Consider the following 23,956-nt stretch of genomic DNA (forward strand, 5'->3'; position numbering starts at 1 on the left):
TGACATGATATTATACATGGAAAATCCGATAGACTCCACCAAAAGTCTGCTAGAACTGATACATGAATTCAGCAAAGTTGCAGGATACAAAATCAATGTACAGAAATCAGTTGCATTCTTATACACTAACAATGAAGCTACAGAAAGACAAATAAAGAAATTGATCCCACTCACAATTGCACCAAGAAGCATAAAATACCTAGGAATCAATCTAACCAAAGATGTAAAGGATCTGTATGCTGAAAACCACAGAAAGCTTATGAAGGTAATTGAAGAAGATTTAAAGAAATGGAAAGACATTCCTTGCTCATGGATTGGAAAAATAAATATTGTTAAAATGTCAATACTACCCAAAGCTATCTACACATTCAATGCAATCCCAATCAAAATTGCACCAGCAGTCTTCTCAAAACTAGAACAAGCAATCCTAAAATTCATATGGAACCACAAAAGGCCCCGAATAGCCAAAGGAATTCTGAAGAAGAAGACCAAAGCAGGAGGCATCACAATCCCAGACTTTAGCCTCTACTACAAAGCTGTCATCATCAAGACAGCATGGTATTGGCACAAAAACAGACACACAGACCAATGGAATAGAATAGAAACCCCAGAACTAGACCCACAAACGTATGGCCAACTCACCTTTGACAAAGCAGGAAAGAATATCCAATGGAAAAAAGGCAGTCTCTTTAACAAATGGTGCTGGGAGAACTGGACAGCAACATGCAGAAGGTTGAAACTAGACTACTTTCTCACACCATTTACAAAATAAACTCAAAATGGATAAAGGACCTAAATGTGAGACAGGAAACCATCAAAACCTTAGAGGAGAAAGCAGGAAAAGACCTCTCTGACCTCAGCCGTAGCAATCTCTTACTCGACACATCCCCAAAGGCAAGGGAATTAAAAGCAAAAGTGAATTACTGGGACCTTATGAAGATAAAAAGCTTCTGCACAGCAAAGGAAACAACCAACAAAACTAAAAGGCAACCATCGGAATGGGAAAAGATATTTGCAAATGACATATCGGACAAAGGGCTAGTATCTAAAATCTATAAAGAGCTCACCAAACTCCACACCCGAAAAACAAATAACCCAGTGAAGAAATGGGCAGAAAACATGAATAGACACTTCTCTAAAGAAGACATCCAGATGGCCAACAGGCACATGAAAAGATGTTCAGCGTCGCTCCTTATCAGGGAAATACAAATCAAAACCACACTCAGGTATCACCTCACGCCAGTCAGAGTGGCCAAAATGAACAAATCAGGAGACTATAGATGCTGGAGAGGATGTGGAGAAACGGGAACCCTCTTGCACTGTTGGTGGGAATGCAAATTGGTGCAGCCGCTCTGGAAAGCAGTGCGGAGGTTCCTCAGAAAATTAAAAATAGACCTACCCTATGACCCAGCAATAGCACTGCTAGGAATTTATCCAAGGGATACAGGAGTACTGATGCATAGGGGCACTTGTACCCCAATGTTCATAGCAGCACTCTCAACAATAGCCAAATTATGGAAAGAGCCTAAATGTCCATCCACTGATGAATGGATAAAGAAATTGTGGTTTATATACACAATGGAATACTACGTGGCAATGAGAAAAAATGGAATATGGCCTTTTGTAGCAACGTGGATGGAACTGGAGAGTTTAATGCTAAGTGAAATAAGCCATACAGAGAAAGACAGATACCATATGGTTTCACTCTTATGTGGATCCTGAGAAACTTAACAGGAACCCATGGGGGAGGGGAAGGAAAAAAAAAAAAAAGAGGTTAGAGTGGGAGAGAGCCAAAGCATTAGAGACTGTTAAAAACTGAGAACAAACTGAGGGTTGATGGGGGGTGGGAGGGAGGGGAGGGTGGGTGATGGGTATTGAGGAGGGCACCTTTTGGGATGAGCACTGGGTGTTGTATGGAAACCAATTTGTCAATAAATTTCATATATATATATATATATATATATATATATATATAAAAATAAATAAAAAAAATAAACAGATTTGACCTAAAAAAAAAAAAAAAGAAAGTTGGAGTAGCAGTGCTTATATAGGATAAACTAGACTTTTTTGTTGTTGTATTGTTTTTACCCTGCTTTGGTATCAGGGTAGTATTGGCCTCATGGAATGATTTTGAATGTGCTCCCTCTATTCTATTACTTTTAAGATTTTGCTAAAAATTGTCATTAAATTTGTTTTAGTGTTTGGTAGAATTCACCAATGAAACCATGTGGTCTTGAGCTTTTCTGTGCTGGGAGATTTTTGATTCCTAATTCCACCATCATTCTTCTTATTGGTCTAAGACGATTTCCTATTTCTTGGATATAAGATTCATGATTCAGTCTTGGTTACTTGTGCGTGTTTAGGAATTATTTGGGTTTTTTCTAAGTTATCTGAATTATTAGTATATAATTGTTTATAGTAATCTGTTATCACACTATATATTTCTGTGTTATCTGTTGTACTCTTTTCCATTTCTCATTTCAGTTTTTGAGTCTTCTTTCTTTTTTTCTTAGTTAATGTAGTTAAAGCATTGCCAATTTTGTTTTGTTTGGAAAACTGGTCATTGCTTTCAATGTTATGTTATTATTTACTCTGGTCTCTATTTTTTCCTGATTTTTCTTTGTCCAAACCCATAGAACATACGACACTAAGTATGAACCCTAAAGTAAACTATGGACTTTGGGTGATAATGATGTATTAATGTAGGTACATCAATTGCAACAAAGGTATCACTGTAGTGTGGGATGTTGATAATACTGGAGGCTATGCACTTGTGGGAGCAGGGAGTAGATGGGAACTCTCTGTACCTTCCCTTTGACTCTAAAACTGTTCTAAGAAACAAAGAATTTTTAAGTAAATTTATCACAATTTTTAAAAAAGAAATAACATTACAGTTATCTGCAACAACATGGATGAATCTCACAAAAAATGTGGAATGAAACAAGGTAGTCACAATTCCAAATACATAAATTATATAAAGCTGAAATATCTGTGAAACAAAACTGTGTTTAGAGAATCTTATATAGAAGATAAACTTATAAAGAAAAGCAAAGAAATGATATCACAATAGTCACAGGTTACCTCTAGGATGGAGAGAAGAAGGCCATCAGCGATGGGGGACTGGAGGCAGGAAAAATGAGGGGGTGGAAGTTATCAAGATGTTGTATTTCTTGTCTTGGGTGGTCATTACATGGGTGATTATAAATGTTCTTTTAACTGGAAGCTCTCTTCTGAATGCTTCTCTTTTCTTAATAAAATGGAAAGCAAGGTCAACAACTACGATTCAGGAGGGGTGAGGAAGTGTTGAAGATTTGAGGAAAAAAAAGGTGGTATGAAAGAAACAGAAATGGGAGAATATATGGAAATATAGTACTTATTTATTTATTTATGAACACTTCTCACTTTTTTCCTGATTTATTATGCTGCTTTTTCTCTCATATGGAACATTATTTTATTATCTTTAATATACTATACTATATGCAGTTGTTACAAAAATGTAGTTAAATTATAATACTATATAATGTTTAAAAATAAATTTTAAGAGCAAACTGAAGTCTTAATAAACCATATAACAATAATAGTAATATATTAGTTCTTATTTCACCTTGAGCTTTAGAAAACCTGATATAGTTTATATTTAGACAAAGATATACAGGGCTCATATGGAGATTTTTATTCTTTTTCTTTCAACTTTTTATACTAAGCAACTTTAGCACTAAATTCTACATTTTATGAGTTTTAAACATACATAGGTATTTATTACCTCCTGGTTTATCTCAAATCCAAAAGTCATTTTTTAAATGTCAGAGAATATAACCACATTTACATCACAAAACTAAATATGGATATTTAAAATTCCTGGGGCATGGCTGGGTGGCTCAGTCAGTTAAGTGTCTGGCTTCTTCTGCCCAGGTCATGATCTCACAGTTCCTTAGTTCAAGCCTTGCATTGGCTCTCTGGTGTCAGCACAGAGCCCGCTTCAGCCTCTATCCCCGTCTCTCTCTGCCCCTTCCCCACTACATGCTTTCTCTGTCTCTGTCTCAAAAATAATGATGAAAAAAATTTAAATTACTAGAAAACTATTACACTCTTAAACTTTGCTCAGAAGACTTAAAATGGGAAAAGATATATAATTTTGCTTAGGTTCTTAAATGAAGCAATTTGTAAAAATCAATTATTTAAATTATAACATGCTTTAGTTGTAAATTCACGTTAATATTAGAATTGCATAGCTTCAATTATTAACACAATGTAAATCCAAAGTTTCTATAAAGACAAATATAGTACATTTAAACAATTGCCACCAATGTAACTTTAAAATATGCCATGAACTTTCATTTTCTAATATTCTATAGCTATTCCTCAGCATGGAGTTACATCCTGATCAACCCATCATAAGCTGAAAATATCTTATGTCAAAAATGTATTTAATACACCGTGCCTACTGAACATCATAGCCTAGCCTAGCCTACCTTAAACGTGAACACTCACATTAGCTTACAGCTAGAAAAAATCATCTAACGCAAAGCCTATTTTGTAATAAAATGTCGAATACCTCATGTAATTTGTTGAATACTGAACTGAAAGTTAGAAATATAATGGCTGTGTGGGTACAGAATGGTTGTCAGTGTATTAATTGCTTACCTTCATGATCTTGTGGCTGACTGGGAGCCTCAACTCTTTGCTGCTGCCCAGCTCACACTAGTATCTACCACACATCACTAGCCTGGAAAAGATCAACATTCAAAATTCAAAGTGCAGTTTCTACTGAATACCTATTGCTTTCACACCATCATAAAGTCAAAAAATCCTAAGCTGAATCACTGTTAATTTGGGGATCGTCTATATAGTAACTGTGCCACTGTCATAGAGTTAAAACACAGTCTTTGAAAATTTGAATCTACAAATATTGAATAAAGAAATATTAAAATTGCAACTCTGGGTAGTTCACGGAAAAATACTGTGTGTGTGTGTGTGTGTGTGTGTGTGTGTGTGTGTGTGTAGGTAGAGAATGAATGTTCAGTAAAGCAAATGGGCTAAAATGTCAACAGGGGAATTTGAATAAAGGGTATATGCGTGTTCTTTAAACTTGACTTACACTAGCAACTTTTCTATGAGTTTGAAATTACAGTTTCAAGAAGTTTGAAACTTCTAAATAAGTTAAAATGAATAAAGGGACATGAACTGACACAGTGACATAAGTGGAAATCGACATTGTACTTGGTAATAAATGCATCTCTTGGATTAAAACGTGGGGGAATACAGTAGTTTATCTCCTTTTCAGCTTAAAAACCAAAGTTATAGGGGCGCCTAGGTGGATCAGTTGGTTGAGCGTCCAGCTCTTGGTTTCGGCTCGGGTCATGATCTCACAGTTTCATGGGTTCGAGCCCCATGTCAGGCTCCATGCTGACGGTGTGGAGCCTGCTTGGGATTCTGTCTCCCTCTCTCTCTCTCTGTCCCTCCCCTATTTGTGCTGACTTGTCTCTGTCACAATAAATAAGTAAACTTAAAAATTAAAAAAAAAAAAGCTATAGGGGTGCCTGTGTGGCTCAGTCCATCTGACTTTGGCTCAGGTCATGATCTCATGGTCTATGAGCTGGAGCCCCACATCAGGTAAGCCCCATTTCTCTCTCTTCCTTTCTCTCTCTCTCTCTGCCCCTCGCTCACTTGTGCCCTATCTCAAAAAAAAAAAGCTATAAGCTAAGTTACAAATTTTTAAGAAATATTTTGTTCCTTCTGAGAGTTAGAAGGAATACATAGATATAACTATGCTGAAATATCACTAGCTGCTGTTCTATTTTTCCTTTCCTTGTACAGACCCCATGTTCCCTGCCCTTAAATCCACCAGCAGAGCACTGTCCAACCCCATCCAAATCTGCACAAGGATCAGATGTGGGAACTCATCCACAGCTCTTTTGGACCACCCATTTTCTGTTAACCTTGCTGGCAAATGCTCTCTGATCTCATACTGCCTACTGCTGTATCTTTAATTTCTATGATGTTAAGTGAGGAATTCTCACTGCTAGGATCTATAAGTAGGTCATTTTAAATGACAAATTCAGTTAGGTAAGGAGGTGCAAGTGGAGGTCACTATCATGATATTATCTCCAAGGGGAAAACTGCAACATATGTCATCTTGGAAATCTTCAAAATTCTGGAGTTGAAATGAATGGGATAGTTATGCAATGTGTTTCTGTTTGCGAAATTTTAGTTCCTGTGGTGTTGCTAATAGCAAACATGCCATCAATAACACAAACTCATCAAATGTTCTAGTTAATAGTCATTTATTATTATTATCAGCAGCAGCATTATCATTAGCACAAAACTAAATCCACTAATAAAAGAAAACAAAATCACACCTCAAAGGTATGTGTCTTGCTGACAGTGAGTCAATAACATCATTTTCATGTACAAGGGACAGCACCCTGAGGATAAAGATCATATCACAGCTTGACAATCAATTCGGTAATCAGCCAACATTATTGAGCACCTAGGCACAATGGGAGATTTTAAAATGCATACAAGAATTCCTGCTTTCAAGGAGTTTTACAGTCTAGTAGGAGGTATTGAAGAACATCAAGAAGAACACAGGGCACCATGAGATCAGTGACATAATGGAATCAGTGCCATGTATGAAGTGTTATTGGAAAGGGGCATCACTAGAGACTAATGTAACATTCAGTTATGGGAAATCAGAAGAGTCTCCACAGAGAAGGTGGCATGTGAGCTAGGCTTTGAGGACCTGGAAGGGTTTTGGCAGACTAGCATGTGGGGAACAGATACTGCAGGTGGAGAAATAGTGTGGGCCAAAGCACTGCCATGGGAAAGTTCATGGCATTTTGGGGGAGAGAACAATAGTTCAGTTTGGCTGGTTGTATGGGATCTATGTAAGTGGTAGTGGTGTGATAAAATGCTGCAAGTTATATGGAGACCATATTTTGAATAGCTTTGAACTACAGGCTAAGATTTCTAATATTTATGTCACTGTAACTGTATTTATCCACACAATAAAATATGCAATTATTTGTGAAGAGATATGGTCATTTCACTTCCAGATTTATTAGGGAAATTCAAGTGGTTTCTAGGCAGTGTTATTGCCCTGCTATCAAAAATATACTGGCAGATAATACCAAGCAATCTATAGTAAATTTTTCTCATGACCTAAATCTCTTCCCTCAAAGTCTATTCCTTCCATCTAGCGACATAAGTGACAATACTTCTTCCCACCCCTATATCCAGCCCCATCAGTTCTTATGACATCTGATCAGTTGAGGCAAGCCTAATTTAGGATTTCCAGCCGCAAATGCCAGCCTGACTGAAACAAGAACCTACAGCCCTGAGAAGTGAGAGTGATGGTGGCAGGGGTAGTGAACAATATCATGAAAATGCAGTCATCTGAGATGTTCTATGGAATCTGCATCCTAAGTCAAGCATAGTTCTTTGAAATTGGAGTATCTGGTCCTCCACTAAGTTTAGTCCAAAGGACAACTGGAGGGGTCCCAGAACTCACAGTGCCTAACTAAGGTCATCTTTTAAAGTTTTACTCTTATTGTCAAGGAATTCTTTAAAGGAATGACATTTCACCTGGGTCACAAGCTTTTTTAAGGGCCTCCTGGGTCTGAGGCTGTTGAAGCTGTGGATGGACTGGGGTGACTTTCTTTTTTCTGGCCAAGGAACCCTGTTGGGCTTTGTCTTTTCCCAACAGGCTGGTGGTTGACAACTTCTCCCATGCACTCGCAGTTCAAAGATGCTAAACAGTTGTTGCATTAGGTAACCAAGCCAAAGATGTAAGCTATTTAGACCAACTGGGAAGGCTTAGGATAACAAAGTTGCCATGGCCAGACTTTCTACAGTTAGTCAGTCTTTCAGCTCTTTCCTGGAATGATATCTCCTCTGCAGGAAGTCATGGATAGCAGTAGTGAGGCCCCATGTCACGCTGGACCTTAGGATGACCAGGGAGCCACCACGGTAGATGAGGAACACCTTTCGGCCCCGAGTGTCCCACACATCCTGGGCAGAGGCCCATAGGCTTGGCATTCTTTGCCAGCCAATATGGGACTGCATATTGGCCACCAGCACAATCAAAGGATACAGAACTAGGCAGGTGATTGTTCCATTGACACTCCCAGACACTAAGGCAGGAACCCAATGGGGCAGGCCTTGCTCTGCCAAGCCATCCTGGATGGGGTCTTTGAAGGAAAAATACAGAGCACTCCCCAGGCTGTTCCTGAGAAGGACAGGCCAGAAACCACGATAGTAGCCCAGTGACAGCCGCCCCCAAAGCCCATAAGAGTTGAATTCCTTGAGAATGCTGAAGGTGCTGGGGAAGCGAGCTTGCTTGCGACCATCCTGGAGCACATTTTGCACCCTTTCAAAGGGGCTCAGTGCCACAGCCTCCACCACACCAGACATGAGCCCTGCAGTCCAGCGGTGTCCCAGTGAGTGTGGCCCAATAGGGGAGAGAGAACACAGCAGGCTATCATAAGTCCCAAACAGTAGAGTCCCTTGCAATGTCTTGGAGAGAAGAGGTGGGTATATTCCCCGGTAGAAGTATTGAGGGCCTTCATGCCAAAGCTGTCGCACAGCCTCTGACACCACCATAGCATGTATCTGTTGACGGAACACAACCTTATAGATAGGGAAGGTCAGAAAAGTAGACATAAAGTTGGAAATGGCCCCAAGGGCATAGGCCTGGGAATGCCAGCTTTTCTTTCCTGGAGACTCTGCTCGTGTCCTGTGCTGAAGTTCCTTTCTAGGAGAGTGGTTCTGTTCTGCCATGCTGAAGACAACTGGGTGCGGATGGAAGAAAACTGGCAAGAGTGGGAAAAAAAAGAGGTTACTGACCACTTAACTCTGTTGGTGGCATTTTTGTTACTTACAGAGTCCCAAGAAACTTAGCTCTAAGGAAACAAGCAACACTTTGGGTGAGTTTCTGAGAAATATTTCTTAAGAAATCGTTCATCAGCCTCAAATTAAAACAAAGGAAGTGTTGGAGCACCTAGGTGGCTCAACCAGTTAAGCTTCCAACTCCTCTTCTTTTTTTTTAAGTGTTGGTGAGAATGTAGAGAAATTGGAACTATTTTTTTAATGTTTATTTATTTTTGAGAGAGAGAGAGAAAACAGGGAAGGGTCGGGGGTGGGGTGGGGAACTGAGGATCCAAAGCAGGCTCCATCCTGTAAGCACCGAGCCCAGGCCTGCTGCTATGGGGCTCGAACCCACAGAACCAGGAGATCATGACCTGAGCCAAGGTCAGACATTCAACCGAATGAGCCACCCAGGTGCCCCAAGTGTCTGACTCTTGATTTCAGCTGTGGTCATGATCTCACAGTTCGTGAGATGCAGCCCCACCAGGCTCCACACTAACAGCACAGTGGAGACTGCTTAGGATTCTCTCTCTCCCTCTCTCTCTCTCTGCCCCTTCTCCTCTTGTGCTCTCTCTTTCTCTCTCAAAATAAGCATTAAAAAAAAGCCAAGTTTTTTTTTTTTCTGAACAGAGTCACCTGTGCAGTGGTTTACCAATAAATCAAATATTCTAATATTCAAAGAAGGTTTGTGATTGAAGAAAATAAAATTGGGAAAACAGGGCTCCAAAACATATTGCATTCAACTTTCACCACATGAAATTTTGCATTTGGTAAACTGCTACAATAAGTTGCTATTCTCTTTCCAAAAAGTGGTACTATCTCAAAGAAGCAGAAAGGCATTCAGAAGTTGTATTCCAATACTTTCTCTAAAAGCTGGTAGTAAATCTGGGGAGTGGGGAATCTCCCTCATCTCTCTGCCTGCAGATTCCTAACACTGTTGTAACTGTTTCATTAGCAATGCCCTGCCCCCACCCACCTGAGGAACAGAGAGAGTAGCTGTTCCTGGAAGGTCAGCACCAAAAATCTCTATACCTGGCAATTTCCAAGCCTATCCTTGCAGACCTGTAGCTATATAATAGAGCAGGGATTTTCAGCCTTGACACATGTGACATTTTTGACCAGACAATTCTTTGTTGTAGGTGTCTGTCCTGTGCATTATAGAACGTTTAGCAGCATCCTGGCCTCCACTCACTGAATGCCAGCAGCACAAGGTGGGATCAATCCAGCAATAATATAATTATCTCCAGACATTGCCATATGTCCCCTGGGAAGCAAAATCACCACTAGTTCAGAATCAATGTACTAGAGGAAAGACAGTACAAGGGCACCAAACTACTGATCCCACCGCAGAAATGGCTGGGAGCTGATGGGGTAGATGAGACGCAACTGGGATCCAGGACACATGAAGGAAACTCAGGACCAAGAAGAAATGAATGCTCAGCGTAGATCTGAGACCCTGAGGGGGTTTGTGAGGAAGGAAATATGGCTGAGAGGACAGAGTGTGGCACGGTGGAAGGTAGTGTGTGGAGGAGAGGAAGCATAGAGCTGTAGAGATTGGGGGGAGGAGAAGACAGGGAGAGGAGGGGAGGCCACCTTGACTGGGCAGGGGATTCACATCTAGACTGGTAGGAATGGCAGACTCTGGAGGTTTCACACAGAACCCTGGGCTGTGTGGTCCTGAGGGAAGAAGGGTATTGGGGCTCTAATTATGCTAGCAGTTAACAGCCCCTCAACAGGGACAAAGGGGTGCAGGCTCAGGCCTCTGGGGAGGGGTAGAAGCCAGGCACTGCAAGAAGCCCACTGCAGCCTTCCCTGGACTGCCATACCCAGACCCTGCCATGAAGTGCTTCTCCTTCCCAGAATCATCCCCATCAGCTCCTCCCTGGCTTCTTGCTCCTGCTTTGTCCCTGACCCCTTAATCCGACCTTTCAACCCACCTCTCCTCTCCCCCAGCCACATACTCTCTCTCTATGGACGGGTGTGGAGGCTCAGCCTCCTGTGCTCTGCCAGCACCCCTCCTCTCCCCTTAGCACCCTGTGTTTGCCTTCAGCTTCACCTCCTTAACCCCATGGCCAGAAGGAGACTGGGAGGGCCCTTCTGCCTTGGACCCTCTAGCTGAGAACTGGCCAGGAGCAAAGGCTCATGAGGCCCACTTCTTGCATCCCTCTAGGACAATTCTGGGCCCCTGGTAGCCACCTCCATCTCTCTAGAACCAAAAGGACGCCTCCCCCAACTCCAGGCCACCAAGAGCTCCATTCATACCTCCAAAGCCACAGGTACCCCCAACACCCCCCAAATATACTACTAAGGAACTTCTACCCCAAGTCTTACCTGCATCTAAATAAGGACAGTTAATGAGGGAAATGTTTGCACCCTATTCTATTTCAAAGTGCAGTGATGTTCCACTTCTTACCCACATTTTCCTGAGTTACCCATAAACATGTGTTGACTGACTGCATAAGGCAGGCTGACATAGGGGAAAAACTGGGCTAGGATTTGGCAGACTAGCATTCTAAGTGCCAGTCTATTATTATCTTCCTGTATGACCTTTAGAAATTCATTGACATCTTGGAGTCTGATCCATCTCAGTTATAACAGAACTGATGGAATGGGGTGCCTGGGTGGCTCAGTCAGTTCAGCATCTGACTTTGGCTCAGGTCATGATTTCACAGCTCATGAGTTTAAGCCTCTCATTGGGTGAACATGAGCCCTGCTTCCGGTGAGCATGAGCCCCTCTTCTCTCTCCCTCTCTCTCTCTCTGCTCCTCATGGGATTGATTCTTTCTCTCTCCCTCTCTGCCCCTTGCTCACTTTCACCCTCACTCTCTTGAAAATAAAATAAAATAAAATAAAATAAAATAAAATAAAATAAAATAAAGTAAAATAAAATAATAAAATACAATCAGCTGATAGGGTGAAATGCTCTCTAGGCATTCTCATATTGTGCACGTCACTGGGGGCTGACATGGAGGAATTAGGGCCAATATTTGATAGCAGAATTGTGCTTTTCCATCCCCAATTCCTTCTGCCAATTTTGTCAGTCATTTTCAGGAATTAAAGGTGAACAATAATTTAGAAACACCTTAGCTTAAATATCTAATTCATCATTTTATAAATTTAATTCTTCCTATTTTATAGGGGAGAAGGAAAATCCACATTTTTTCCCATGTATTCTCTCATTATGATGCCAGGCTTTGGGAGCAGACAGATCAGAAATTGAATTCTGGAGGTGCCTGGGGTGGCTCAGTCAGTTAACCGTCGGACTTCAGCTCAGGTCATGATCTTGTGATGTATGAGTTCCAGCCTCGCCATCAGGCTCTCTGATGTCAGCACAGAGCCTGCTCCAGATCCTCTATCTCCCTCTCTCTCTCTCTCTCTGCCTCCTCTCTCTCCCTACCCCACCTCTCTTTCTCTCTTAAAAATAAACATTAAAAAAAGAAACCGAATTCTGTCTCTACCACTTAGTTATATGACCTTAGACAAGACACTATACTCAATCTGTTTCTTTAGCCATTAAATAGCAACAATAGACCTACCTCAAAAGATTGTTGCAAAGATTAATAAAACAAAATGGGAGAAAGTGGTTAAGCATCCATATCATGGTGACCTCAATAAAATGTATTAAAAAAAATAGAGAGATGCTTCCTGACTTCGCCATCTGTCTCCATAGAGCATATACTCCTGCAAGATCAGGTCAGCCAGAACCAGATAAAGAGGTATGGTGGAACAAATCCTGTGTTCATATATGAGGCAGAGAAGACCTTTCTTCTGTGAATGCAAAGATGTTCTATAAACTGTTCTGGCCCCTTGACATGAATTTCAAAGTACAGACCATAGAATGTGTCTGGAGTCAGTCTTGAGTAGTTATTCCCTATACCTCATGATGTGTCTCCTATGTTTAAAGCCTAATAAAGTGAGCCCAGGGGATTCCAGACTCCCCTGGCCAGTCGAGTCCAGGGGAATCACCCTGGACTGTGATCACCCCAGAATCCAGCCCCTCATTTATTTGTTCATGCAGGGTCTCCCTCAGTCAGTCTTTGTTCAGCTCACAAACATGTACTGATTGTGTACTAAATCACTGTGGATAAATTACTGTGAAGCTAGAGGTGAATAGGACTTGGTACCTGCCTTCAAGGGCTCGGGAATATAGTCGGGGAGACAGGTCAACAATGAACTAAACTATACTGGAAGGCAAAATTAAGGGTACACTAATCAAGGTAAGAGCAGAAAGACAAGAGCAATTTATTCTATCTGGGACAGGGAGCAGGGAAGAAATTTCTCTCATGAGGGGCATTTGACTTGATCCTTAACCAATGACCAGGATTTCATTAGGTGAAGGAGTGATGGCAGGCATTCTATGCTGAGGAAGAGGCCTAAGGCACAGAGGCCTAAAAATATGAATGGTGCACAGTTCTGGATGCAGGCCGTGGGAAGGAGATAGAGCTGTGGCTGACAGGAGTGGATTTAGAAAAAAAAGGTCATATTTGTTTTCCCCACTGAAAAGTGTTATAGCATAAAGACACAGGCTCTGGAGTCAAACAGATCTGGGTGTGAATTTCACCATGTCACTTCCTAGCTTTATGACCTTGGCCAAGTCTCTTCACTTTTTTGAGCTTCAGTATTAGTATCTTTAAAATTATCATCATGAAGCTTGCATGAGAGGAAGTATATAACACTCTTAACACAGTACTCAGTATATAAATTGCTCTCTAAATTATATTACTAGTTTCATTATAAAAAAAAAGATCCCAGAAATAAAGATTAGATTACAACTACACTTCTTCTAAAAGCTGAAATCAGTCTAATGCACTGGGTCATCTGCAGAGTAGATTTTATTTTATTTTATTAATGTCTATTTCATTTATTTTGAGAGGGAGAGAGAGGGAGGGAGGGAGGCAAAGACAGGGAGAGACAGGGAGCAGGAGCATGGAACAGGCAGAGAGAGAGGGAGAGAGAATCCCAAGCAAACTCCACACAGCCAGCACAGAGCCAGATGGAGCCCACAAACAATGACATCATGACCTGATCCAAGCAAGAGTCAGATGCTTAACTGAGTGAGCTGAGCCACCCAGGTGCCCTTGCAGAGTGCATTTTAAATTGCTTGTTTGGGAGACAGCAAAGTTGTTCATGGGCTTTAAAGTGTGACAGCCCTGAGGGGGCTGAAGTCCCAGTAACTCCACTTACTAGTTGTGTGGCCTTATATAAGTTACTTAATTTCCCTGAAACTCAGGTTCCCTATCTGCAAAATGGGATAACAATGACTGTCTAATATGGCTGCTGAGAAGCTTAAATGTAAAGATAACAGATGGAAAGTTCCTGGCACAGAGGAGGCAGGCAGCCAGGGAAGCTATTACTGTTTCAGCTGAAAAGCTTTATCTCCCTAACCTTCAGACTTTTAAGGTTTCTTTGTTGAAATTGGAAAATGTGGTCTCATCAGAGCCATGAATTGGAACACACTCCCACACATGAGGCCAGAGGTAAGGGATACTCTATATCCAACTGGAGCCAGTTTAGCAAATCCTCCTCCCAGCCTTGCTGGAAGAGACCTTAGCTTAGTTTTAAGGGCCCAATCTAGACACCTTTACATAATTCATTTCTTCTCACTTTTTTGGTCAGAGTTCTAGAATCTATTTCTCCTATATGATCCCATCCCCACCAGGTCCACCTGCAGATCACCTAAGTTGGCAGTGAAGACAATTTAAACACAGAATCTGCTGTGACACAGGGTCGATTTCATGGTATTGGGGAGCAGAAGCAAAAGTCTCAAGAAGCCTAAGAGCTACTGCCAGCATCACTGCTGACTGGGTGAGGTCAGCCTTCTCTCTACCTCCCATACCCTCCAGCCTCCACAACCCCTTCCACACTGTTCCATCCACAAGAGAAAGGTCCCTCAGATGAAAGTCCTCATTTCCAAATTTGAACTGTTTACTTCAAAGAACCCTAGGTATTGGGTTTGTAAATAAGAGGGCAGAAAGGAGCAGGTGAAATATCTTGGCATGTTGAAGATGAACCCAACAATAGTCGTGGAAGGGCATTAGATTGTTCATTTGCTTCTAAACATCAGGAGTCAAGAACAAGCCCCACAGGGGCCTCCTAGCCACAATTTATATAAGGAAAGTAAGACCTGCTCTCCAAGAATGAGAAGTCCTAGAATATAGAGAAGGTTTCCCAGCCACTGGCCTCACAGCCCATTCAAGCTGGTGGCCCTGCATGACCAGCATAGCCTTGCATGCCGTTTCCATGGAGTTATTCTTTCTCTGGGGCCAGTGATGCCAAATACAGCAAAGGAGAGGTCCCCTCAAGAGCTCACAGAAGGGCAACCTAGCAACCTGTCCTCAAGCCAGGAAATGAAAGAGCTGTATCAGCGGTAGAGAGCTGTGGATCAGCGGTTAGGTCAAACTGTTTCATTTCTCACACTTCTTCCTGAAGTACAAGTTGAAAGATGTTATTAAGAAAGATTATAGGGGAATGATTCTTAACCATTTCTGGGCCACAAACTTATCTTGAAAAATCTACAAAACTAAGAACTCAGAAAAATATACAGAGTCCAAATTCTTTGCAGACAATTTCATAAGGAACCCTGGGTAGGAACCTCTGCTCAGTGGGGTTACATTTCATGACAGATGTGCTGTGGGCCAGATACATTGGCACCAGGCCATTTACTTATTACCCTCAGCATGATGTGGTGTCTTCAGCAGTGATTCATAAACTTCTCTACACCTCAGAATTAACCACAGCACTAGTTAAAAATATAAATCACACTCCCCACCCCTAGTCCTAGCAAATCTGAATCTCCCAGAGGTGGAGCTAAGGAATATGCCTTTCTAACAAGCTCGCCAAAATGATTCTGAGGCAACCAGTCTTGTACCCATACTTTGGTTAAAAGCATAGTTTCTGGTGTCAGAGAGATTTGGTCCAAATTTTGGCTTCACCTTGTAATTTCGGGCAAGTCATCTCACTTCTCTGAGCCTTGTTTCCTTTGAGCTCATAAGCTGTAGAAATAATGTTTTATTTTTTTAAATAAACAAGCAGCTTATTGTAGTATAAAGTATAGTGTAGAATGAGAAAGAAAAGTGCCTTAGTTTCCTCTTTTCTATAGTGGGTACTGTAAAAGTTGCCTACCTCTTCCCCTACCCCACTCCCCCACCCCACTCCCTCCCCTCCCCCTCTCACTGAACACTACTATCACACCAAGACTCCTGGTGGTTTGAGACCACCGATGTAAACATACTGTCTAGGCAGGTCAGCTAGGCAAATAGTTGGCATTAGAACAACAGACTTGGGGGGCGCCTGGGTGGCGCAGTCGGTTAAGCGTCCGACTTCAGCCAGGTCACGATCTCGCGGTCCGGGAGTTTGAGCCCCGTGTCAGGCTCTGGGCTGATGGCTCAGAGCCTGGAGCCTGTTTCCGATTCTGTGTCTCCCTCTCTCTCTGCCCCTCCCCCGTTCATGCTCTGTCTCTCTCTGTCCCAAAAATAAATAAACGTTGAAAAAAAAAAAAGCAGATAGGAAGAATATATTTAAAAAAAAAAAAGAACAACAGACTTGGATGCAAAATCGGATGCTGAAATTTATTTGCTGTGTGATGCTGGGCAAGACGCCTGACCTCTCTGTTTCCCTATCTGTACAATGAAGATAATAGTCCTTGCTCACTAATTCTATATAGTTCCAAATGGGCCCTCACATCTCCACTTTGGCTTTTCTCCACCAACCCTCAAAGAGTAGAGAGTATTTACAGGGGGTAGCCTTTGAAATCAGACTTGTTGACTTGGGTGTGAGCGCTTAGCTCTGCACTTCCTAACCATACTGGTTGAGTGCTGAAGATCTCTCTCTCTCTCTCTCTCTCTCTCTCTCTCTCTGTTAAACAGGCACACCACTACCTCCTTCACAGGGCTGCTGAGAATAAATGAGATGTCTGTGCCAGCACATTCGCACGCAGAAAGCGCTCAGTAAATCCTTTCTCCCCTTCCCCCTATACAAAGGTGAGGAACTCTTATTGTTCACTTGATTTCTGTCCCACCTCGTGTTTAAGGCATCCGGTCTCAAAGCGCAGAGGGAGGAGAGTTGAGTTGGAGGGGAGAGGGAGAAAGAAAGCAAGGGGGAAAGCAGCAAACTCACGGGTAAAATGCAAATCGGCCCGGTCCGTGCGTCCGAGCTGCACTTGACACCTCGCTGGCTCTGTCGCCCGTGTGCCGCAGCCCCTGCTGGTCGGCTCCCCCCTTTTGCTAGCAATGGCCTCAGGGCCGTAGACTGAGAGAGGAGGCTGCCCCCGCGCTCCGCTGATTGGCCGCGCCGCCCCGCTCATCAAGCTCTTTTGTGTCAATGGGCAGAGGCTAACCTTAGCGGCGGCTGATGGGAGGACCCAGTGGGTGGGCGGGGGCGGCCGCGGCTGCCTTGGGAACCGTGCTGCCTAGGCTTAGCTACCACTTACCGGTCTGCCCTGTGGAGCAGCTCCGTTGGGCAGCACCGGTTCGCTCTGAGGTCGAAGAAGCATCCCCATGCAAGGCCGCGGAGACTGGGAGGAGACATCCACAGCTGTCCAAGACGAAGCATCCGCTGCCCACCAGCAGAGCACAGGTAAAAAAAATAATAAAACGCGGGGGGGGGGCGCGATTGCCCCGAGAGGAGAGAGGAAGGGGAAGCTCCACTAGTACCGGGCGGCTCACCACTTAGGGAATCAAGAACTGCGAGGCAGGGAAGGAGCACTCCCTTGGCCCCGCTAGCTAAGGGAGGAGGTGGGGTTTTGCTGGAAGCTGCCAAATGGGTAGGATTTGCCTGAATTGAAAGGGGGGGGGCATTTTCAAAGGGTGGTAAGGGAGGGACAAGGGGAAGAGAATCACAAACTGTCTGCTTTGAACTCCTTTTGCATATCCCCATCTCTTCCCGGGGAGGAATATATGTGGGTGTGCATGTCCAACTCTTATTCCTTTTCTCCGTGCCAGGCCATCAAAGCCAAATCAGAACTTGAATTCTTTGCGGCTGATTGCAGAGCTGGCAGGCCAACGATTTCCCAGGGAAAAGTAATGGGAAGGTTTGCTTTGGCTTGTATTCAGAAGGTAGAAGAGGGAGTTTTCTGTCTGAAGGTGGGAGATAGAATTTTCCGTCTGGCTACAGCGGAGGTGGGGGGGGAGGGGGGAGAGGGAGTGGGATGAAGAATGAGGGATGAGGCTGCACTTGACTCCTCCTTCTCTGTCTGGCCCTCCCCGACCACGCAGTCTTGACGTCCTCAGGGCTGGGATCTGCAACCCCCAGTGGACCGAAGTCAGGGCTGGGATCTGCAACCCCCAGTGGACAGAGGTCGACCTACTCCGATGGCGAGCTTTCTCAGGAGGGCACCTGTTGCAGAGGCTGGAAGTGAAATAAAGGCGTGCACTTGTTTCCTAGCTTATGTTTTATAATCCAAGAAATAAGGGGTGCGGGACTTTGAGAAGGGGCTGTGGTTGAGATCCGAGAAGTGAGTTTAAGGGATATCTTTACATTTTTTTTTATTTGAGTATGATTAACACACAATTATTTTAATGGATATCTTATTTATTATCACAAATCTATGAGACTTAGACCTTTGCACTCTATTTTGAGAACCCAGTAACAGCCCCACACACAATTTCACCTAGAATTCAAAGCAACAGTTGCCCTCCCTCCTGTAGGACTTAAAGGAGTGATGGATGTAGCTCTGAAAAGTACCCTGCTAGCACAAAGACATCCAGTATCTCCAGAAAGTTGTAATAGCCAGTCTCCTGCAGCATATTTTTAGGTCAGTTAGCAAATATAAAATGTATTGTAGGGTGTTCATGAAAGTAGAGCGACTGCAGACCACTTCCCTGCAATCTACTACTTACTGACCTTTTCTTCCCCCTTTTCTTTACAATCCCTATTGAGATACAAGGAAAGCAGAGCCTGGGAACATTGCTTTGGGGATTCCTCATACAGATTAGGCTTTTCTGAAAAGCCGGAGCATCTTGTTATATTCAGATAGAAGATCATCCACCATCATGGCTAGCATCATTGCATGTGTGGGTAACAGCCAGAGGCAAAACACACCCTGGCCACCTTGGGCCCATTCAATTTTGAGGTCTCTGGGGAGGAGTCTTAGTCCTTTAAGTGTCAACATGGCAGAAAGAAATGTGAAATTGTTCTCAGGGAGAGTGGTGCCAGCCCAAGGGGAAGAAACCTTTGAAAACTGATCCAAGTCAATGGGGTCCTGCCCAATTGGAGTATGTCTGAGGAGGAAAAGCTCAAGTGCTTGATGAAAACCTTTAGGGGCCCTGCCAGGGAGGTCATGCGTTTGTTCCAGGCTGCCAACCCCAATCTAAGAGTGGCTGATTTCTTGTGGGCAATGAAATTGGTGTTTGGGGAGTCTGAAAGCAGTGTCGCTGCCCATGGTAAATTTTTTAACACTCTGTAGGCACAAGGGAGAAAGCCTCCCTTTATGTGATTCTTTTAGAAGTGCAGCTTCAGAATGCTATTCACGCAGGGATCATAGCTCAGAAAGATGCAAACCAGACTTGCCTGCACCAGCTACTTTTAGGAGCTGAGCTGAATATGGACCTGCATTTTAAGCTGAAACATCTTCTTAGGATGTATGCAAATGATCAAGAGCATCGTCCTAATTTTTTGGAGTTAATCAAGGTGATAAGGGAGGAAGGGGATTGGAATGACACTTTTATGAAACCAAAGAGACTCAAAAGGTCTGGGCTAATCTTGGAGAGGGCAGCAAGCCACATGGCATTTCAGGGCTTTCAGCCAATAGCAATCAGCAATGATGACTGCAATGTGATAAAGGTAGATGATACTCTTGATGACTCAAATGAGGATGTGATCCTAGTTGAGTCTCAGGACCCTCCACTTACATCCATGGATGTCCCTCCTCTCAGAGGCAGGACCAGATGTCTGGATCAAATAGTGGTTATTGATTCTTCCAGCAGTTCTGTGGCTCAATCTCCTTCTACCAGTGGGGGTTCTGGGTATAAGAATGATGGTCCTGGGGATATGCGTAGAGCCAGGAAGCGAAAATACACGGTCTTCTGTTCATATTGCGGTGAGGAGGGCCACTCAAAGGAAACCTGTGACAGTGAGAGCAACAAGGCTGAGGTGTTTGAGAATCTGATCATCATTCTGCAGGAGCTGACACATACAGAAAAGGAGAGGTCAAAAGAAGTCCCTAGCAGACACAATGACCTCTCTGGGCCTCTAGTAAGGTGCTAGACCCAGCCCTAAGTGAATCCTTTACTGTATTCAGATGGGAAAATGAGAGTGGGTAGACTTCTATCTGCATTAATTAATCCACAAATTGGCTTTATTTTGCACTGGAGAGGTCTTGGATACCATCAAAGTGGAGAGGATGGCCTGCCCTCTGTCCCTGCTAAGGGTCTGTTCTCTGCCTGTGTCCATTTCCTTGGTGACTTTATTCTTCTTATGAAAGAAGTGTTACTCTGTTAAACCTTCACAAAATGAACGAATATACAAAAAATACAAATTACCTGAAACTCTCCATCATTATATAAACATTGTGAGCCCTTTGATAAATGTCCTTCTAGATATTTCCCTATAACTGTGTACAGGTATGTATAGATAAAAGTGATCAAAGGTAAGTTCTGTTCTATACTGTGTATTTTTCAGCAAACAAATATATGTTGTGGAGTTCTATGTCAATGAATATATACAAGCATCAAGTTCAATGTCTCTGTGTGTGATGTAACTTTTAGGAATATAGAAGAAAAAAAAATAAGAACCAAACATAGAAGCTCTAATGGGGGTGGGGTCATATTGTGAAATGGAGTTTTTTACCAGCCTCACTTACAGATGAGGAAAAGGGAAGCTGAAATGGGCTGAATATCTCCCCAAAAGCCCCTTATCACAACTGACCTGGTCCTAGGTCAGGGTCAGATCTGCACCCACTAGTTAATAATATCCCAATGCTTTCTTCCCTAATGCATCCTGAGAAAAGTGATCATGGACAAGGGTTGGGAGAAAAATGGGAAATGGGTATCTCAGGGGTTCCATTCCTGTTCACTTTGGGAAGGAGTGCTCTCCCTCTCCTGGGTAGATTCCTTAGACTGCTGCTACTGCTTCTTCTGGACAATACCTGGTGGCACCAATAAGACTGTCCTTTGGGCTGACACTACCCTATGCTTCTTCCCTCAGTACTGAGAAAGCAGCTACTCATCAGAATTTAGTACCAGGAACCTCAGCACCTCCCAAGCTTCCCCTGGCTACATTGTAGAGGACAGCAGCCCAAGGACTCTAAGCTAACCTTGTTCTGATCCAACAAATGGGAATACCCAAGGAAGGATGTAAAGGAATCTGGGTGCCAGGGAATATGAAAATACATGGGAATTAGAAAGCCCACATACTCTTTTTATTTTTTAGTGTTTATTTATTTTGAGTGGGGAGGGGAAGAGAGAGAACCCCAAGCAGGCTCTATGCGGTCAGCTCAGAGCTTAACATGGGGCTTGGTTTCATGTACTAAGAGAGGCAGATGCTTAACCTACTAAGCCACCCAGGCACCCCTCCATATACCCTTTTAGAACTGAGGACATCAATAGGAAAGAGAGATCACGGAAGGACCTTCCTGGACACCTATTCCTGCCCCATCTCATGGCCTCACATTGGAGAGTGATAAAAAATGACCCTCTGTCCATAAGGGTCTCCCTGTTCTTTGTAGGTATATCAGTTCCTATCCTTGTGAGCAAGACAAGGTTGATAGGGGATGTTTTAATTTAAATCAGGGGATAGAGTGGAATGAATACAGACCTGAGGGGGTTTGTGAGGAAGGAAATATGGCTGAGAGGACAGAGTGTGGCACGGTGGAAGGTAGTGTGTGGAGGAGAGGAAGCATAGAGCTGTAGAGATTGGGGGGAGGAGAAGACAGGGAGAGGAGGGGAGGCCACCTTGACTGGGCAGGGGATTCACATCTAGACTGGTAGGAATGGCAGACTCTGGAGGTTTCACACAGAACCCTGGGCTGTGTGGTCCTGAGGGAAGAAGGGTATTGGGGCTCTAATTATGCTAGCAGTTAACAGCCCCTCAACAGGGACAAAGGGGTGCAGGCTCAGGCCTCTGGGGAGGGGTAGAAGCCAGGCACTGCAAGAAGCCCACTGCAGCCTTCCCCGGACTGCCATACCCAGACCCTGCCATGAAGTGCTTCTCCTTCCAGAATCATCCCCATCAGCTCCTCCCTGGCTTCTTGCTCCTGCTTTGTCCCTGACCCCTTAATCCGACCTTTCAACCCACCTCTCCTCTCCCCCAGCCACATACTCTCTCTCTATGGACGGGTGTGGAGGCTCAGCCTCCTGTGCTCTGCCAGCACCCCTCCCCTCCCCTTAGCACCCTGTGTTTGCCTTCAGCTTCACCTCCTTAACCCCATGGCCAGAAGGAGACTGGGAGGGCCCTTCTGCCTTGGACCCTCTAGCTGAGAACTGGCCAGGAGCAAAGGCTCATGAGGCCCACTTCTTGCATCCCTCTAGGACAATTCTGGGCCCCTGGTAGCCACCTCCATCTTTCTAGCATCAAAAGAGACCCCTATCCCCTGAGTTCCACTCAGGCCCCCAAAGCCATAGGGGCCCACCAATATTCCCTGACTCTTGGTTTATAGTCTTTTATTCCTCCCTACTCTTCTCTACATCTACCCTTGGAAGGGATCTGCCCGTTTATCTATCCTAGATTAATGTATCCTTTCTTTTTCTGCTCACTTTTTCTCATTTTTACTCTATAAATGCTTGTTGAATAATTTACCCAAATAAAAAGTTTATGCTGTCATAATTTCTTTCTGGAACCAGGTAGGGTAAAAAGAAAAATAAATACAACACCTACCACTGCCCTCCTTTTCACTGGCCTTAGCTTGGGAGTTCAGTACAGACAACTGCTTTGTAAAACTGTTCTGATTAATCCCCATTACTTCCTTCCCTCATCATCTTCTTTGTCCTGTAAACCTAAAATTGTCTGAGTTTTTATTTCACCAAAATGACACAAACCTGATCCTTTATTTTACTTTGTGTAGCATTTGCTTTTCCAGTATTCAGGACATATGTATCTTCCCTGAGGGACCTGGGAATTCAGATCAAACTAAGGGGATTAACCAAAATAAGGCTTTTAGAGAATTTTGTGCCTGGTACCCTTTATTTGAGATTATTTTTCCCCTTCTCCCTTCACTCTCATGAATTGCTAAGAGATGAAATGAATCTTTTGTCAGGAGAAACTAGCCTTTGCATGACCTTCTTGTGCATTATCCCTCTTCTTCTAGATACTATTTTCCCTTGCTTTCTATGACACCCCTATCTCAAAGTTTCCCTCAGATCTTTTCGGTGCCTACCTCTCAGTCTCTTTTGTTAAATTTTCTTTCTCTTCCTGATCCTTTCATAACAGCAATTGTTGGAGAAATGAAAAAAGTACTGCGCCAAAGATGGCCGACGGGACTAAAACAAGCTCTGGTCTCTAGCTTAGAGACCCTTCTTCTGGGTTCTTCTTGCCCTGTTTGCCGCGCGCACGAAAACCCACCACAGATATGGAAGCTGACAACTATAAATTACCCTTCCCACTTGCATTTGGCGCTAAGATCTTTGGAGAAACCATCTCCTCTGAGCCCTCCGGTGTTAACTAAATCTCCGATCCACCAAGATCTCTGAGTGCTGCTTGGTTTTTCTGCCACCGTTCCAGCCTGGTTCCATAACATATTTGGTTCCTTGACTGAGAAACCTAACCGCGCTGGCCCATTGTTGCCACTGGTTTGGAAGAATGGCTAGGCTGTGACGGAGCAAGGAGCAAGGAATCATAAAGGAGAAGGCATGTCCTAACTGAATTTTGGCAGTCCCCTGTTCAGTCACCTGGGGCTGGCCGTGTTCTGTCGTTCCTGCTGGACTCAAAGAGACCTGGTAGGTGAGGACCTGGACCTGAAGTGAGAACCGGTAAGGCTGGGGCACCAAAGTAGTCAGGCCCAACCAAAAGGGTGGAAGGGGGGGACCTGATCACTTCCCGGAGACCTTAGTGGTCTCACAGGTAGAAAATCTTACAGGAGGGAATGTAATAGACTCTGGTGTGTGTGTGTGTGTGTGTGTGTGTGTGTGTGTGAGACAGAGAGAGAGAGAGAGAATGTGTGG

At 43.6% G+C, this 23,956-nt stretch overlaps 2 protein-coding genes across 2 annotated transcripts; one reads left to right on the plus strand and one right to left on the minus strand.

Moving 5' to 3' along the window:
- Nucleotides 1-6,285: 6,285 nt before the first annotated feature.
- On the minus strand, nucleotides 6,286-17,058 carry SLC25A53 (solute carrier family 25 member 53). Its single transcript, XM_047081980.1, has 2 exons — nucleotides 16,980-17,058; nucleotides 6,286-8,810 (listed from the first exon to the last, which is right to left on the minus strand). The coding sequence occupies exon 2, from the start codon at nucleotides 8,776-8,778 to the stop codon at nucleotides 7,858-7,860; it is 921 nt and encodes a 306-aa protein (XP_046937936.1). The 5' UTR covers nucleotides 8,779-8,810; nucleotides 16,980-17,058; the 3' UTR covers nucleotides 6,286-7,857.
- A 1,795-nt stretch (nucleotides 17,059-18,853) lies between these two features.
- ZCCHC18 (zinc finger CCHC-type containing 18) lies at nucleotides 18,854-20,066 on the plus strand. The gene is given in 3 exon segments (XM_053722189.1): nucleotides 18,854-19,040; nucleotides 19,043-19,273; nucleotides 19,276-20,066. Coding segments are annotated over 3 exon segments (1,209 nt in total).
- Nucleotides 20,067-23,956: the final 3,890 nt, after the last annotated feature.

Source organism: Lynx rufus, unplaced genomic scaffold (genome assembly GCF_022079265.1).
Source record: "Lynx rufus isolate CCGP_SWC_20201006 ecotype Redwood Valley unplaced genomic scaffold, mLynRuf1.p SCAF_19, whole genome shotgun sequence".
NCBI lineage: Eukaryota > Metazoa > Chordata > Mammalia > Carnivora > Felidae > Lynx > Lynx rufus.

Bases quoted from the DNA above. Each gene is read 5' to 3' on its own strand.
- SLC25A53 (XM_047081980.1), bottom strand. From the start codon at position 8,778: ATGGCAGAACAGAACCACTCTCCTAGAAAGGAACTTCAGCACAGGACA.